General features: G+C 35.6%; 2 protein-coding genes across 3 annotated transcripts in view; both read left to right on the top strand.

Moving 5' to 3' along the window:
• Positions 1 to 18,499, top strand: part of LOC111624507 (KICSTOR complex protein SZT2-like) — a 317,304-nt gene that overhangs the window by 13,762 nt on the left and 285,043 nt on the right. The gene's annotated exons all lie outside the window — the stretch shown is intronic.
• Positions 1,108 to 7,322, top strand: LOC111624521. 2 transcript variants are annotated; one of them, XM_023367370.1, is made up of 2 exons: positions 1,108 to 1,844; positions 6,899 to 7,322. In XM_023367370.1, exons 1-2 carry the CDS (start codon positions 1,319 to 1,321, stop codon positions 7,291 to 7,293), a joined length of 921 nt encoding a protein of 306 aa, XP_023223138.1. In that variant the 5' UTR covers positions 1,108 to 1,318; the 3' UTR covers positions 7,294 to 7,322. The 2 variants fall into 2 exon arrangements, with proteins under 2 accessions (XP_023223138.1, XP_023223139.1); XM_023367371.1 differs by lacking the exon at positions 6,899 to 7,322 and adding an exon at positions 1,856 to 2,636 and having other exon boundaries at positions 1,110 to 1,727.

Here is an 18,499-nt window from a genome sequence, read left to right as displayed (position 1 = left end):
AAAGACTGAATATTTGGTTATATTATTATAGATTCGAACAATCACCGGTGTATGTAGACAAGCACAGATAAGCTTTGGTGGAGGTTGAAACAACACCTGAGAAGCCGATGTTGACAGAGAGGCGACAGTCTGTCACCAAATCCTTTGTAGGTAGTCGGAGATAGGACAAGGTTGTACCTCCGACTACCTCTTTTCCCAGCAACGGTTTGGTGGAAACCACTCACTTTGTCACTGAATAGCATTTTTATTCTTTTGATCCCGTGAGGTGGGGATCAAAAGAATCTTTTGATGAGGATCTTTTGTTTTGAATTGCAGGTAACGTATTCAAGTTTTTGTGTGTAATATATACATACATATTAATAAATTTCGACATGTGCTCCTTTTGTTGCTCAAAGGATATCCACGCGATATTCCAATTCCACCCATGTGTTGGTCAACAATATCATGAGGGATGGATGTTATGACGTCAGTAATTCTGCGCTGTAATGCTGTGATGTCATTCACTGGTGTTTGGTAAACCTGGTCCTTAACATAACCCCAAAGGAAGACATCCAGTGGTGTTATGTCCAGTGATTGCAGAGGCCAGTTGATGAGACCACCATGCACGATCCATCTTCTTGGAAATGCTGAATGCAAATAGGCACAAACATCTAATCCTCAGTGAGGTGGCACACCATCTTGTTGGAAAATTAAGTATGGAATGTCCTGAATCTGTGGCACAACAAATAACTGCAACATATCAAGATAGGTATTGGCTGTGATTGTTCTGTAACAAACAAAGTAACAGTGAGTATGTATGTACACACAAAAACTTGAATATGTTACCTGCAATTCAAGATAAAAGATATGTGTTTGTGTGTCATATTTTCTGCCTTCTGCATGTTTGTAATCATGGAAAGATTTCTGGGACACCCTGTATATTTCATATATATTTAATAGTTATGCAAGTTTAAAAAATTAAGGATAATTACTGTATCTTCTTAAAAATATATGCGTACTTTTATATATGTATGTGTTTGTGTATATGTGTATTTATTTATTTATTTATATATATATATATATATAACATATTTAAAATTTTTGTAAATTTTGTATATATTTTCTGTATGTTACTTTGTTAATCTTGTCCCTTTTGGAATAAGGTTAACAGCACCAATAAAATAAAGGGAGTTCGAGTGAGGACCCGAAAGTGAACGAACGTGTTATTTATGGTCTCCAATTTTCTTTGTCTTGTTCAACCTACACTCGACCTTACGACTACGACTGCAAAATAATACGACAATTTATAAGAGTCGACAGGATTACCTTAGTACCAGCCATGAGTAAATCTAGAGACAAATCCATCCCAGAAACAGGTAGTTCTACCTCTCCTAAACTAAATCTTATACCGTTTAACCCACGTGGAAAGCTAAGTTTGACTTCGTGGATGAGACTGTTTGAGAAGCAAGCGGCGAGACAAAAGATTGACGAACAGGAGCTTCACTTTTACATACCAGAGTATTTACAGCATGAAGCTTTCGACTATTTTTGTGAAAATTTAGTAGAGGAAACAGATTGGAACAAAATTAAACAAAAATTACTCGAATACTTTCCACAGGAAGAAGATGATTACTTCACCGAGTTTGTAAATCGGCGACACCAGCAAGATGAAGATATCTTAACTTACTACAGAGACAAAACCTCCTTGGCGGAAAAAGCTAAGTTAAACATGCAACAGACCATTACAGGCCTCAATGCCGGCATAAACTCAGAAATTAGAAAATATATGATAGCCGCACTGCCAACCACCGCTGTCGAATGGCTTCAGAAGGCTACTAAGTTAATAAAAATTCAAGAAGAAGCAGATCATCCNCAGGCCTCAATGCCGGCATAAACTCAGAAATTAGAAAATATATGATAGCCGCACCGCCAACCACCGCTGTCGAATGGCTTCAGAAGGCTACTAAGTTAATAAAAATTCAAGAAGAAGCAGATCATCCTCCGAAAACCCAGAAAGAAAATCATCCAGCAACTAAACCAAATCGAGAAAATTACACAGGATCTCAACACTTTGCCAAAAACCAAATACTGTCATGGCTGCACACAAAGAAAACGACGCCATCTTGGATTCCACCACGAGATCAACCCCAGTACAGAAATTTGGAACATCGCACGCCATCTTGGATTCCACCAAGGGGTCAACCCCAGTACAGAAATTTGGCACATCACATGAGCACACCGCCATCGCCTTGCCGTTTTTGTTATCAGCAGGGATTACCAGCCCAGCACTGGAGAAGAGACTGTCCCCAAAGATATTCAGCTCCTACTCACAGAGATGTACACATGGTATCGGAAGCAAATAAATCAGAACCAACTTCACCATCTTGACTAGTACTGACTGTTTCGGTGGAGAACAAGACGATGCCTGCTCTCATTGATACAGGAAGTTCCATCAGCCTTATATCCCAAGGACTATTAGATACTTTATCCAGATACTTTCAATACCAATCGGATGTGAAGATTATCACTACAGCTGCAGGATCTACCACTAGCATGGCTAATGTATCAATCCCCCTTAAGATTGGAAGCCTAACAAAAAGCATTACTTTACATGTAGTATCCAGCTATTTCCCTTATTTAGTTTTATCTTATCCAGACATTAGGAAATTCAGTCTTGTCATAGATTCTAGTCTTAATCAGATCTCCCAAAATCAGACTATTCTAACATTAGATCCTATTACTTTTGAAGTACATTCAAATCAATCTAGTTCCACAAATAGTCACTATAGTAGAGATATTAATCATTCTTGTAATAGCATAAGTAACAATAGTAATAGCTTATATAAGATAGATCAGAGGGAGACCCCTCCAGGCTCCTAACCTTGTCTTCCCACCTCCTTTAGCTCAGAATGCAGCAGAAACTTGTAGGGGTAGGGATAGTTCTACTTCCTTAAAGGAATCTCTGCTAAATATTTTTAACATGAGGAATGTTGTTAACCCTAATCTGAAGGATGAACAGAAACAGAAGCTAAAGAGCATTATTTTAGGATTTCGGGAAGTTTTTTCTGCTGAGAAGTTTTCAGTGCCAGCCCTAAAAATAGCTTCCCCTAGGATATTACTTAAGGACGAAAGGCCCATAACTCTCAAACCTTACAGAGCATCTTACCGTGATAGAGAAGAGATTGATAGACAGGTGGAACTATTACTAAAATCGGGATTAATTGAACCATCGTCGTCCCCGTACGCTGCCCCAGTCACATTAGCTAAGAAAAGAGACGAGGGAAAAACTAGACTATGTATGGATTATAGGAAGTTAAACGAGAAGATTAAAATTAACAATGAACCTATTCCCAGAATAGATGAGCTGCTAGATAGACTTATAGGTGCGAAAATATTTTCTACTGTAGATATTCTGTCAGCCTATTGGCAGGTTCCTCTCCATCCTGAAGACAAAGAACTAACTGCTTTTGTAACGAATTCTGGTCACTTCCAGTGGAATCGTTTACCATTTGGCCTAAAAACATCACCCCAGATTTTTCAGCTAGTTTTAAAAAATATCCTAAATAAATATAGATTTCCTTTTCTCATCAATTATTTTGATGACTTGTTAATTTTTAGTCAGAACGTGGATGAACACCTAAAACATTTAACACAAGTATTTGAATTATGTTCAAGGGAAGGTCTCTACTTAAATCTTAAAAAATGTCAGTTTGTTAGATCTGAGATTAATTATCTTGGGTTCAACATCAAACCAGAAAGTTACTCCCCCTCATTATCAAATATAGAAACTATACAAAAGTTAAAATGTCCAACTAATATCAAACAATTACAGGGCTTTTTAGGGTCCATAAACCATTACCATCGATTTATTCCAAATTATGCAAATTTAAGAGCCCCTCTAAATAAGCTTCTAAAGAAAAATCAAAATTGGGTTTGGACGACTGAATGTCAAGAATCTTTTGAGAAATTAAAACGAGCACTTATCACCAGACCCATCTTAAATATGTATAACCCTTTGCTTCCTACACATCTTTATACAGATGCTAGCGGAGATGGTATAGGGAGTATCTTGAAACAGGAACATCCTGTTAAAGGATTACTTCCTATTGCCTATTTCTCCAGGTCCTTACGTGAGTATGAGAAAAGATACACCATTAGTGAGAGAGAATGCCTTGCAATTGTAGCATCTATTGAAAAGTTTCACTTTTATCTTCATGATATCTATTTTACCATACACACCGATCATCAAGCTTTACAGTGGCTGAAAAGTATAAAAAACCCATCTGGAAGGTTATTTAGATGGTCTTTGAAACTGAGCATGTATCAGTATGACATTAAACATCAGAAGGGAAGCCAGAATATAGAAGCTGATTATTTATCCAGAGCCCCCGTGAGCCATTTTGTTACCACTGAGGAAGTCCTTTCCAACCAGGATAACGCATTACTCACCTCACCCAAGTTCTTCCGAGATCATGAAGATGTAATCTGTATCAGAAAGAAGGGATTTATAAAGAAAGTCATACCTCCATCGCTTCAGTACAAGGTGCTATCCAGGGCACATGCACACTATGGTCACCCAGGTATAACACAGATGCTGAAACTAATCAGTCCACGTTACTATTGGCCGAATGTCATCAACGATGTTGTAGAGTTTGTTAAACATTGTGATGTTTGTCAGAAAGCAAAGACATACAACCATAAAAAGTTTGGCTTGTTAGGTGACTTACCTTCATCAAAAGCTCCATTTGACATGTTATCTATGGACACTGTCTCTGGAATGCAAAGATACGGATCTACTAAAGGCTACCTTCATGTCGTCATCGATCATTTTTCTAGGTTTGCTTGGTGTTTCCCTTCCAAATCTACTTCTATAAACGCCTACATAGATTGTCTAGGCAAAATATTACAAACAGGCAGCCCAAAACGTCTACTAACAGATAGAGCACCTTCATTTACTTCCTCTAGATTCAGAAGATATTTAGAACGGAATGGAATCAAACAACATCTAACAAGTACTCAGCGACCACAGCACAACGGGATAGTTGAGAGACTAAACGCCACACTCGTCTCTAGACTAAGAATAAAATATTCAGAAAATCCAAAACGATCCTGGACTCAAATGTTACGTGACGTTGTGAAAGAATACAACCAAACACCCCATACTATAACAGGATTCCCTCCAATGTTTTTGATGTACGGAGAAATCCCCGATTCACCTCACAACTTGAATTATCCCTCTCTCAGCGAAGCACGTAAGATTGCCACCGAAAGAACTGAATTAGCTCACGAAAGAAACAGAGATAAATATAATAGTCAACATCAAACTCCAAACTTCAAAGTAGGAGATCAAATATTACTACAAACCTTCTTCCATCCCGACCAAGGAAAACTTGCTCCAAAGTATCATGGACCTTTCACCATATTAAAAATAGTATCTCCTTGTAACGTAGAAATAGACAGACCTGTCCAATCATTAAATAAATTAACCGATATTGTAAATGTAGATAAAATTATACCGTATTATAATCCAACCAACTTTAGAGTTCAAGCCGATAAATTGTATAACACCCAGCCCAACCTCCCTGAGGCTCCATGATGTCGCCTTTTCAGGAGGGGAGCATTTAACATATTTAAAATTTTTGTAAATTTTGTATATATTTTCTGTATGTTACTTTGTTAATCTTGTCCCTTTTGGAATAAGGTTAACAGCACCAATAAAATAAAGGGAGTTCGAGTGAGGACCCGAAAGTGAACGAACGTGTTATTTATGGTCTCCAATTTTCTTTGTCTTGTTCAACCTACACTTGACCTTACAACTACGACCGCAAAATAATATGACATATATATATACATATATACATACAGTGGTACCTCAGGATATGAAATTAATCTGTTTCGAAACTGAGATCGTATCATGAAAATGTCGTAAGGTGAATCATTTTCCCCCATACGATTACATGTAAAACCAAATAATTTGTTTCAACACGAAAAACACACTCAAATTAAAGCTAAATAGTACATTAAAAAAATTAACTATAGTAAGGAAAACACTGAAAAATGCATTTTGCAGTTGTAAATGTGTAAATAACCATAATAGAGTAATAATTGATAAAAAAAAAAATGTAGTTTTATTTGCACTTTACCTTTGAGGATAGACGATGGTGGAGGTGTAAACTGGTGGCGGAAGAGATGGAGAAGGGAAATGATACTAAAACTTAACTTACATAACATAATGTAACAATAACTTAAAAATAACTTNCCGAAAGTGAACGGACGTGTTATTTTATGGTCTCCAATTTTCTTTGTCTTGTTCAACCTACACTCGACCTTACGACTACGACTGCAAAATAATACAATTTATAAGAGTTGACAGGATTACCTTAGTACCAGCCATGAGTAAATCTAGAGACAAATCCATCCCAGAAACAGGTAGTTCTACCTCTCCTAAACTAAATCTTATACCATTTAACCCACGTGGAAAGCTAAGTTTGACTTTGTGGATGAGACTGTTTGAGAAGCAAGCGGCGAGACAAAAGATTGATGAGCAAGAGCTTCACTTTTACATACCATGAGTATTTACAGCATGAAGCTTTCGACTATTTTTGTGAAAATTTAGTAGAGGAAACAGATTGGAACAAAATTAAACAAAAATTACTCGAGTACTTTCCACAGGAAGAAGATGATTACTTCACCGAGTTTGTAAATCGACGACACCAGCGAGAAGAAGACATCTTAACTTACTACAGAGACAAAACCTCCTTGGCGGAAAAAGCTAAGTTAAACATGCAACAGACCATTACAGGCCTCAATGCCGGCATAAACTCAGAAATTAGAAAATATATGATAGCCGCACCGCCAACCACAGCTGTCGAATGGCTTCAGAAGGCTACCAAGTTAATGAAAATTCAAGAAGAAGCAGATCATCCTCCGAAAACCCAGAAAGAAAATCATCCAGCAACTAAACCGAATCGAGAAAATTACACAGGATCTCAACACTTTGCCAAAAACCAGGTACTGTCATGGCCGCACACAAAGAAAACGACGCCATCTTGGATTCCCCCACGAGATCAACGCCAGTACAGAAATTTGGAACATCGCACGCCATCTTGGATTCCACCAAGGGGTCAACCCCAGTACAGAAATTTGGCACATCACATGAGCACACCGCCATCGCCTTGCCGTTTTTGTTATCAGCAGGGATTACCAGCCCAGCACTGGAGAAGAGACTGTCCCCAAAGATATTCAGCTCCTACTCACAGAGATGTACACATGGTATCGGAAGCAAATAAATCAGAACCAACTTCACCATCTTGACTAGTACTGACTGTTTCGGTGGAGAACAAGACGATGCCTGCTCTCATTGATACAGGAAGTTCCATCAGCCTTATATCCCAAGGACTATTAGATACTTTATCCAGATACTTTCAATACCAATCGGATGTGAAGATTATCACTACAGCTGCAGGATCTACCACTAGCATGGCTAATGTATCAATCCCCCTTAAGATTGGAAGCATAACTAAAAGCATTACTTTACATGTAGTATCCAGGTATTTCCCTTATTTAATTTTATCTTATCCAGACATTAGAAAATTCAGTCTTGTCTTAGATTCTAGTCTTAATCAGATCTCCCAAAATCAGACTATTCTAACATTAGATCCTATTACTTTTGAAGTACATTCAAATCACTCTAGTTCCACAAATAGTCACTATAGTAGAGATATTAATCATTCTTGTAATAGCATAAGTAACAATAGTAATAGCTCATATAAGATAGATCAGAGGGAGATCCCTCAGGCTCCTAACCTTGTCTTCCCACCTCCTTTAGCTCAGAATGCAGCAGGAACTTGTAGGGGTAGGGATAGTTCTACTTCCTTAGAGGAATCTCTGCTAAATATTTTTAACATTAGGGATGTTGTTAACCCTAATCTGAAGGATGAACAGAAACAGAAGCTAAAGAGCATTATTTTAGGATTTCGGGAAGTTTTTTCTGCTGAGAAGTTTTCAGTGCCAGCCCTAAAAATAGCTTCCCCTAGGATATTACTTAAGGACGAAAGGCCCATAACTCTCAAACCTTACAGAGCATCTTACCGTGATAGAGAAGAGATTGATAGACAGGTGGAACTATTACTAAAATCGGGATTAATTGAACCATCGTCGTCCCCGTACGCTGCCCCAGTCACATTAGCTAAGAAAAGAGACGAGGGAAAAACTAGACTATGTATGGATTATAGGAAGTTAAACGAGAAGATTAAAATTAACAATGAACCTATTCCCAGAATAGATGAGCTGCTAGATAGACTTATAGGTGCGAAAATATTTTCTACTGTAGATATTCTGTCAGCCTATTGGCAGGTTCCTCTCCATTCTGAAGACAAAGAACTAACTGCTTTTGTAACGAATTCTGGTCACTTCCAGTGGAATCGTTTACCATTTGGCCTAAAAACATCACCCCAGATTTTTCAGCTAGTTTTAAAAAATATCCTAAATAAATATAGATTTCCTTTTCTCATCAATTATTTTGATGACTTGTTAATTTTTAGTCAGAACGTGGATGAACACCTAAAACATTTAACACAAGTATTTGAATTATGTTCAAGGGAAGGTCTCTACTTAAATCTTAAAAAATGTCAGTTTGTTAGATCTGAGATTAATTATCTTTGGTTCAACATCAAACCAGAAAGTTACTCCCCCTCATTATCAAATATAGAAACTATACAAAAGTTAAAATGTCCAACTAATATCAAACAATTACAGGGCTTTTTAGGGTCCATAAACCATTACCATCGATTTATTCCAAATTATGCAAATTTAAGAGCTCCTCTAAATAAGCTTCTGAAGAAAAATCAAAATTGGGCTTGGACGACTGAATGTCAAGAATCTTTTGAGAAATTAAAATGAGCACTTATCACCAGACCCATCTTAAATATGTATATACATATCACAAGCTTTATAGTGGCTGAAAGGTATAAAAAACCCATCTGGAAGGTTATTTAGATGGTCTTTGAAACTGAGCATGTATCATTATGACATTAAACATCAGAAGGGAAGCCAGAATATAGAAGCTGATTATTTATCCAGAGCCTCCGTGAGCCATTTTGTTACCACTGAGGAAGTCCTTTCCAACAGGATACCTCATTACTCACCTCACCCAAGTTCTTCCGAGATCGTGAAGATGTAATCTGTATCAAAAAGAAGGGATTTACAAAGAAAGTCATACCGCCATCACTTCAGTACAAGGTGCTATCCAGGGCACATGCACACTATGGTCACCCAGGTATAACACGGATGCTGAAACTAATTAGTCCACATTACTATTGGCCGGATGTCATCAACAATGTTGTAGAGTTTGTTAAACATTGTGATGTTTGTCAGAAAGCAAAGACATACAACCATAAAAAGTTTGGCTTGTTAGGTGACTTACCTTCATCAAAAGCTCCATTTGACATGTTATCTATGGACACTGTCTCTGGAATGCAAAGATACAGATCTACTAAAGGCTATCTTCATGTCGTCATCGATCACTTTTCTAGGTTTGCTTGGTGTTTTCCTTCCAAATCTACTTCTATAAATGCCTACATAGATTGTCTGGGCAAAATATTACAAACAGGCAGCCCAAAACGTCTACTAACAGATAGAACACTTTCATTTACTTCCTCTAGATTCAGAAGATATTTAGAAAGGAATGGAATCAAACAACATCTAACAAGTCCTCAGCGACCACAGCACAACAGGATAGTTGAGAGACTAAACGCCACACTTGTCTTTAGACTAAGAATAAAATATTCAGAAAATCCAAAACGATCCTGGACTCAAATGTTGCATGACGTTGTGAAAGACAAAGAAAAGACGTTGTGAAAGAAATACAACCAAACACCCCATACTATAACAGGATTCCCTCCAATGTTTTTGATGTATGGAGAAATCCCTGATTCACCTCACAACTTGAATTATCCCTCTCTCAGCGAAGCATGTAGGATTGCCATCGAAAGAACTAAAATAGCTCATGAAAGAAACAGGGATAAATATAATAGACAACATCAAACTCCAAACTTCAAAGTAGGAGATCAAATACTATTACAAACCTTCTTCCATCCCGACCAAGGAAAACTTGCTCCAAAGTATCATGGACATTTCACCATATTAAAAATAGTATCTCCTTGTAATGTAGAAATAGACAGACCTGTCCAATCATTAAATAAATTAACCAATATTGTAAATGTAGATAAAATTATGCCGTATTGTAATCCAACCAACTTTAGAGTTCAAGCCAATAAATTGTATAACACCCAGCCCAACCTCCCTGAGGCTCCATGATGTCGCCTTTTCAGGAGGGGCATTTAACATATTTTAAATTTTTGTAAACTTTGTATATATTTTTCTGTAATTTACTTTGTTAATCTCGTCCCTTTTGGAATGAGGTTAACAACACCAATAAAATAAGGGAAGTTCGAGTGAGGACCCGAAAGTGAACAGACGTGTTATTTTATGGTCTCCAATTTTCTTTGTCTTGTTCAACCTACACTCAACCTTACGACTACGACTGCGAAATAATACAACATATATGTGTGTTTTTTGAAAGAAGTAATAATAAAGCCAAAAGTAATAAGTTCACAATATGAACTTATTACTTTTGGCTTTGACTGTTATTTAATTTTCATAGAAGTTAACATTAGAAATTCATTAATGTAACTACTATGCTGCTAACAGATATAATTTACAAAAAAAAAAAAATATCATTTGTAAATTAACATGTTTTTAATACTGCCAATTTAAATCATCATTTAAGTCCGTGGTTCTTAACCGGTTGTCCATGGACCATTGGTGGTCCCTGAAAGCACCTGAAATGATCCGTGAAGTCATCCTAAAATTATTAAATAAATGACAACGATTCAAGCATTGTCTGTTAAAATGTTCGTCGTCAAGCATTGGCTGCTAAATGCTCCTGGAATACTTTGCTATTATGATGAAAACAACTATAAAAGTAGTCAACTTTATTAAAAGGAGTGCACTTAATACTCATCTCTTCAAAAAATTATGCAGTGTTATGAACTCTGAACACGAAATGCTGCTTTTTCACACCAAAGTGTGATGGCTTTCCAAAGGACATATGCTGTCGAGGTTGTACAAACTGAGAGAAGAAGTAAAATTATTCTTAACTAATAAGAAAAACAAAGAGTTGCTGTCTGAGTTCTGTCAGTTCAAATTTCAAATACATTTTGCTTATATAGTGGATTTTTTTGCACAACTAAATAAATTGAACCTTCAATTGCAAGAGTCAGGAAATATGAAATTGGAAGGCACTAGCAATATATTTGCATTTGAAGATAAAATCAGTGCGTTTATCACTAAAATCGACCTATGGATCAGCAAAGTTAAAAGAGAGAATTCTTCAGCGTTTGATACATTTAACCCAATTATTGATGGACAGTGTGCTGAGATTAAAGGACAAATACAAAAGAACATTACATTCCATTTGCAAAACTTGAAAAATGAATTCAATCGCTACTTTTCCAACTGCAAGGACATAGGTATTCGGAAATTGATCTGCAATCCTTTCATAGTCAACATTTCTGAGGTGCTGGATGAAATATAAGAAGAGTTAATTGAAATGCAACACGATAGTAACTGCAAAAATACATTTGAGACAGGAATTAATCTTGAAGATTTTTGGAGCCAAATAGCTATTGCTTTCCCTAAAATTAGAGAAATTGCTTTATGGTACCTAACTTTATTTTCAACACCATATTTATGCTAGCAAGGATTCTCAGTGCTTTTGATAATTAAAAATAAACATCGAAGTCAGTTGGATGCCAGTGCCGACATGTGTTTGGCTTTGAGTAGCACTGAACCAAGAATTCGGCAGTTGGTAAACAGTATGCAGTCACAAAAATCGCACTAAAATAATATAATTAATGTAACATTTTCGCAAATAATCATACACTTCTATAGAATATAGATTTTCTGTAGTGTTTTTAAGTGTTTCGTTTATGAGGTGTGTTTAATTAAACAGGCGGCCGTATGATCGAGCCCAAGGTNAGGATTTGGGGATTAAACCATCATTTGAAAAGAATTAAAAAATTTAAAAAAATAATAATAATACAAAAAAAAGCTTGTAACACACACATTGTAAAAATTAATAAACTACATTACGAAAAATATAATGGTTTTTGAACTCCACCCTTTTCAAAATCTCATACACAACCTAAAGACAGTTCAATTTAAGAAATTCTTTAAAATTTAAAGAATTCATTTTAATTCATGTTTAATGAATTAAAATGAATTCTTATATTATTACATTTTTATGTCATATTTCCTTGATTCTAAAATGCATTTTTTTACTCATTACTATTTATCTGACAGAAAAAAATCTTACATTTTTGCAGTTCTAAACAATAATCAACAATTATGAATAGATGGCATAATATAGCCAGAAATGCAAATTTGTATTTTAGAACACACTGCTTAATATATCACTTCAAGTAAGCTTTACTGGTAACAAATAATTAATTTAAACTTCATTTGCAATGTGTGTAAAAATGTTTGAGACAACATTATAATGCCACATTAATACAAATAATTATTATACATGCAAAAAAGCATAAAAATAGAGGTGTGGGACAGCACCTGCTTCATGACATTTTTCCTTTTTTGTAAATTATTTACCAAAACNATTATAACAAAGTTACAATAAGTTAATATATAATTATATATACAGTACCTAATTTATATATAATTATATGTACAGTACCTAATTTATATATAATTTATATATAATGCTGTACAGACGATAGCAAACTCAATTTAGCCGCCTAAACTCTCCTTAGCGTGGCGCTGGGCGGCGGCGGAAAGTAGTTCGGCTGCTCGTCCACTTTTGGTCCAGATTTGATCAATCTTGTCACGACAAGAGTCACTTTATATGAATACTGCTATAATTTTTTCGCTACGTTATAGGAATTTCCGTTATAGGAACCCACGTTATAGGGGGTCGACTGTATTTATATTGAATTGTCTTTCTGGTTTAACTTCAGATAAGAAATAAGGTTGACTAGCCATTGCAGTTAACTTAAATAAAGCAAACAAAACACCTTTAACAGTTGGTAACAACTTTCCATCTTCAGATGTAAAAGGACATAAGATGAATGACATTTCCATCCTTTTACTCCAGAAGATGGTCCTTTAAATGGGTCAAAAAGTTTGCATTTTTCTAAACTGTTACTCACTATTAAAGTTGCATTGTTTGTTTTAACAAAAAATAAGATTCTGTTTTTCATTAAATGATTTATTTTTTAAAAACCTATTTTATAAGTTTAATACAAATGTGAGATCAGCCGGGGGTATAGAATACTGTGATTCAATACCACTTATTTGGCGACTGATCGTTGGATCAGTTCTCAGTTGTATACAAAGATAGCTATTACTCCGAGTGTTGAAGGGGCTTATGGTAGGAGTGAGGAAAAGAGGGCAGAGACTTACGATTGCAAGATCTTGTCTCCTTCTTGTCAGGCTCCTGACACCAGATAGTCAATATCGCGGGCTATCATGCATAAAGTAGTAATATCGAATGTACATAGGGATTACAGAGGTGTAAAATTCAGTTATTAATTTTAGGAGATCGTATTATAAATCAAACAATAACATTTAATATAATGAATAAATGGATAAATACAAATATAGATAAATGGTCAAATCAAATACAATTTCTCTGAAGAAGCAATTACGTGGAACTATTCCAATATGTCTAACTATCTACCTTATTTCTACCTTGTTTCTACCTGTCTCGCGGAGAGAGTTTACAATATTTCTACAGATTATACTACCTTAAATAATTCTTTTCTCTTTCCAATATTTTCATGTATGAGAGGAGGGTCTTCTATGGATGTATAGCACTTCATATGGTTAATTCTGTTTGATAGAAATGGCACTCATTTGTATGGCGCACTGCTATCAATTGTAAGGTCAGTACTGCTTCCAATTAACTTCTATAATTTGTATGGCGAAATCAGGTCTCATTGAACCTCTGAGGAACTGCCCCGAATGGCGGGAAAAATCCCTTTTATATTGGCCTCCTCAGATGTATACAATAATGTATACAAAGGCCGCATTTTTTGACTCATCTCGTGAGTTGGCCGAAGGAAAGGAAATCAACTTTTTTTCTATAACGAAAGTACTTGACATCCGTTTTTCAAATAAATTTGTTAAAGTTAGAAAATTATTAAATTTCTATTTAAAACTTAAATTGATCTCTTTTTTTATTTTTCGCTAATTTCTTTAAAATTGACTCCCCCTAATTCTAGATCTCACACAAATAAAAATTATGTAAAGTAAGGGTCTTAATTATTTTTATATTCTGAGCTGTTATGGTACTTAATTATACAAAATATTTTCTGGTTTTCACTTAAAATAACCAATTACTTCTGGTTTCTTTGTGCATGAACACATGAACATGCACAAATTCTGTTTAGATGATTGAGTGGTTTGATGATACATCTCTTAAGATGTTTTTATGTTACTAAGTCACTGTTGTTCCTTTAAGAATGAAGTCATTTCTGATGTACCATTGTTTCAATAGTTTATTTATAGTTTTAGTCAATAAAACTTATTTTATACAGGCACAATTACAGTCACTATATTTTTTGAGTTTAGCATGACTTTTGTCAGTGTCTTGAATCTATAAAAACTTTCCATCAGAATACAACTTTCTATAAAAAGCAGATATAAAAACATATATCTGATGGAAATATATTTTTATATCTGCTTTATTAAATTGCAGTGTAAGTCTTTTCCTTTTAAATTCTCCTTTTTTTATTCTGAGAAAGTAGCTAGTTTTGGTGTCATATCCTTTATTTTTCTGTCATGTTTCAAAAATTTCATAAACAAATAGCCTAATTCATGAATATAAGTGTACCATTTACACAATCTTTCTCACACTTAACATATTTACTTTCTATATTGGCTCTCTGTGTCTGTATGTTGTTTGTAAGAGAGTGTAAGAGGTGATGGAGCTGATTCTGTGTGGATGATTAATTTGATATCGTCCATGTATATGAGGTGTGATAATGTGAACAGTGTTATTTTGTTATGTCTGATATTGTAACCATATTGTGTTTTGTTCAATGTGTTCGATAAAGAGTTAAATGCAAAGCAGGAATCAAAAAGTACTCAAGGAATCTTTTTGAAAAATTCCTCTCTTAATGTATATTTGATTTGCTTTTATGTGAATGTTATGGAGGTTAAGATATAATGCTATTTTCCAGTGGAGCATGATAGAACCAAGGAAACTAATGAGTTGGGGATGGATTTTATAGATGCAAAGTGTGTGCGACAGCCAAATGTGTGGGACACTTTCAAATGCTTTTCTGTAATCAATGTATGCCATATATGTTTTTGTGTATTGCTTATGAACTTGCTGTAGGATAACAGACTTAATGAATAGTTGTTCTTTGCAACCTTTGTGATTTCTACAGCAGCCTTTTTGTTGTTCTATAAGAGTGTTGTGTTCATTAATATGATTGTATATTTTGTTTGCAATGCAAGAGATAAGAATCTTTTAACGTGCTGGATATATAATTGGTCTGTACTGTGCAAGGTCTTTGGTGTTGTTATTTTCTGGTTTCATTTTCTTCCAGAAAATAACAACACCAAAGACCATGCAGGTAGTGCCCTGCATGAGAAAATTTGGCTTGTCTTGTGGATTGTTAATGATAAGAGTTAAATGTTTACCTAGTTTCTGGTGTGAATTTTTGTACCAGAAATTGTGAATGTTGTCTATACCAGGTGTTGTTCAGTTGTGTGCTTTCTGCATTGTGCAGTGGATGTCTTATATATTTATTTTAACACAATGCATACTAGGTGTGCCCTGCATGTCTTTGCTTTTCTTTTTGATTTAGTCTGCATCAGCCTTGTGCATGACGGAAGTAGACCAAAGAGAAGACCAATAACCAATAATTTGTGAGTTCTTCAGTTGGCACACCCATTGTTGTTGGGAATCAGTACTGAATTTGGGATTAATTTGCCTGTAGAAAAGTTTTTAATAGTTTGTGAATAATTTATTTTGTTGTTTCTGTACAGAGAAAATTTTGTAATGTTTGAGTTGCTATGCTTTGGCTGCAAGTTTTTGTTTGAGTGTGTCAATGTATTCTGCAATGTGGACCATATTGTTGTTTGTGCTTGGTGTGTGTTTTAATTTTCTTGAAAAATTTTTTTTTAGCTATTTTATTAATTTAGGTGTTGTTTTGTTGTTAGCATATTGTGTCACTCTACCTAGCTGCTGTCTAATATTGTTTATTTCTGTTTCTATTCTTCTTTGCCAGGCAGACTTTTGAAGGGTTTTTGATTTGTGTGCTTCTATCTGTTGTTGCAGTTTTAATCCAAGGTAGGTCATTACTGTGACTGCACCAGCATAGACTAGTGTGTGGATGTCTGAGAGTGTAGAAATAGAATGAGTGCAATCTGGTAATATGTAAGAGCCTGTACACAGTAGGCGTTTTTCAACGCGCGTTTTAAAGAACCAAGAGTTCTATGTAGCCGTACACACTCAAACGCGCGCTTTTGGCCAAGCGCGTGTTAAACGCGTGTTTATAGATTTTTGTTAAAACGCGCGTTTTGCGGGCGTTAGCCGAGCGCTTTGAGATATATGTGCTGCCATGTTACCGTACATGCGATCGCGCGTTTTCCCGGCGCTTTACGGGCGCTTCTAGATTTACGCCGCCATTTTGCTGTATATTCGATCGCGCGCTTTTGGGTAATATCTACTTTTATAATATGGAGTAAGTCGTCAAATGATTTTATAGACATTCTAAAATAATTAAAAAACTTGAATTTATTTTGTCTTAGTTTTGGATACAACGTCGCAAACATTTCATGCGTCAGTCTATCTCGTAATATTGGGTGCACCCAAAATTCTATTTGCCTCTGCCGTCGTCTTTTATAGCGACAATAGAGGAGCCACACACAAGCAATCACTTCCACATCCATTTCCAAACCAAGCCAGTGCGCACGCTCCGCTAAACGCTCGTCGAACGCTGAGCTAACACGCGTTAGCTCAGCATTCAACGAGCGTTTAACGCACGTTTAAAAACGCCTAGTGTGTACACAGCCTAAGTGTTCACATAATATAGTGTTTTCCCTACTAGTTTAGAAGTGTTGATTTTGGAAATGCATGGCTGTTGTTCAGAGTCAGTACCTGTAAATTCAGTGAGGGCTTCTTGGTAAAGAAGAGAGTGAGTATGTATTAAACCTGAATCTATTTCAGGTAGTGAAGAAGTGTTAATGTAGTCAGCATCAGTGAAAATAATGGTGGTAGGAACAGTATTGTCAATGCATGTATCTTGATGGATAATGTGATTGTAGTTGATGTTGGGAATACAGTGAAATGTTGCTTAATGAGCACCTCTCATAATGAGTAATTCACATAATGAGCAAAACAAATTGTAAAAAAATGACTCGCTTAATGAGCGACGTTTCACATAACGAATGACAAGGAGAGGGAAAGTCCTGGATTGTGTGCATGCTACATCAGTCTGTGTTTAGTACTCGTTCTGCTACCATCTTAGTGTCATTTTTGATCATACATTTTTCCAAACTTGTGTTCAGACATATTACATATAAACATTAACAATCATAGCCCATAACACCAAACAATATGCCAAATTCTTGGGCTATGTAAAGGCTATAATTAAATATTAGAAATTACTATAGCTTGATTATTTTTGTTTTCTGCAAATTGAATTTGCATTCCAAGTTGGTTCATTCCATTCCATGCTAGAAGAAAAGATGAAGATGATTCACACTCCTTAGCAATGTATATTGTATAATTTTCTTTGAATAAACATTTTACATAAAATATTTGAGTATTTTTTTCAGCATGGAATGCATTATCATATTTTACATTAATTTATATGGAAAAATTGTTTCGCTTAACAAGTGTTTCACATTATGAGTAAGATTCTGGAACAAATTATGCTTGTTAAGTGTGGTTCCACTGTATTTGTTTGTTGGTGTAATTGTTCTGCAATTTGTTGTTTGATATGTTATAGTGTTGTTGTATAATTGTTTTCTTTTGATCACAACCCTTTGTATAGTGACTGTGAGATGAGGATATTGTTGTGAAAACAAATGATGTAACTGTTATCTATATGCTGTCATGTCTGTTTCGAGTTTTCTGATGATGTAGTAAGTATGGATGATAAACTCATTCATTTCTTATGTCCATTTCATCTGTTGGCATGGTTTACCTGCCTTAGTGGTCTGTGGCTGGATTACCTCAGAAACATCAAGGTTCAGTTGGTTTCTCACAAATGGTGTGGGTATTGCAGTAAGCCATACTTGGACCAGTGCTGCTTTCACCACTGGGATACTATGATGTATTTTTTGAACATGAGCTCTGCGTAACTCATGAGTGCCGACCTTGTTAACCCAGGTGATGTCTGAGCCTTTATTACACTTGGATCATGTTATCACCATGGTTAGATCTCCTCAGATGTGGGTTCAGTCACTCTTGGCTTCATTTGTCCCCACA

This window comes from Centruroides sculpturatus, unplaced genomic scaffold, assembly GCF_000671375.1.
Source record: "Centruroides sculpturatus isolate CEXI.00-Female unplaced genomic scaffold, Cexi_2.0 scaffold256, whole genome shotgun sequence".
Classification (NCBI taxonomy): domain Eukaryota; kingdom Metazoa; phylum Arthropoda; class Arachnida; order Scorpiones; family Buthidae; genus Centruroides; species Centruroides sculpturatus.
Note: the sequence above shows the minus strand (reverse complement) of the source record. Positions and strands in the feature narration are given on the sequence as shown.

Bases quoted from the DNA above. Each gene is read 5' to 3' on its own strand.
- LOC111624521 (XM_023367370.1), top strand. From the start codon at position 1,319: ATGAGTAAATCTAGAGACAAATCCATCCCAGAAACAGGTAGTTCTACC.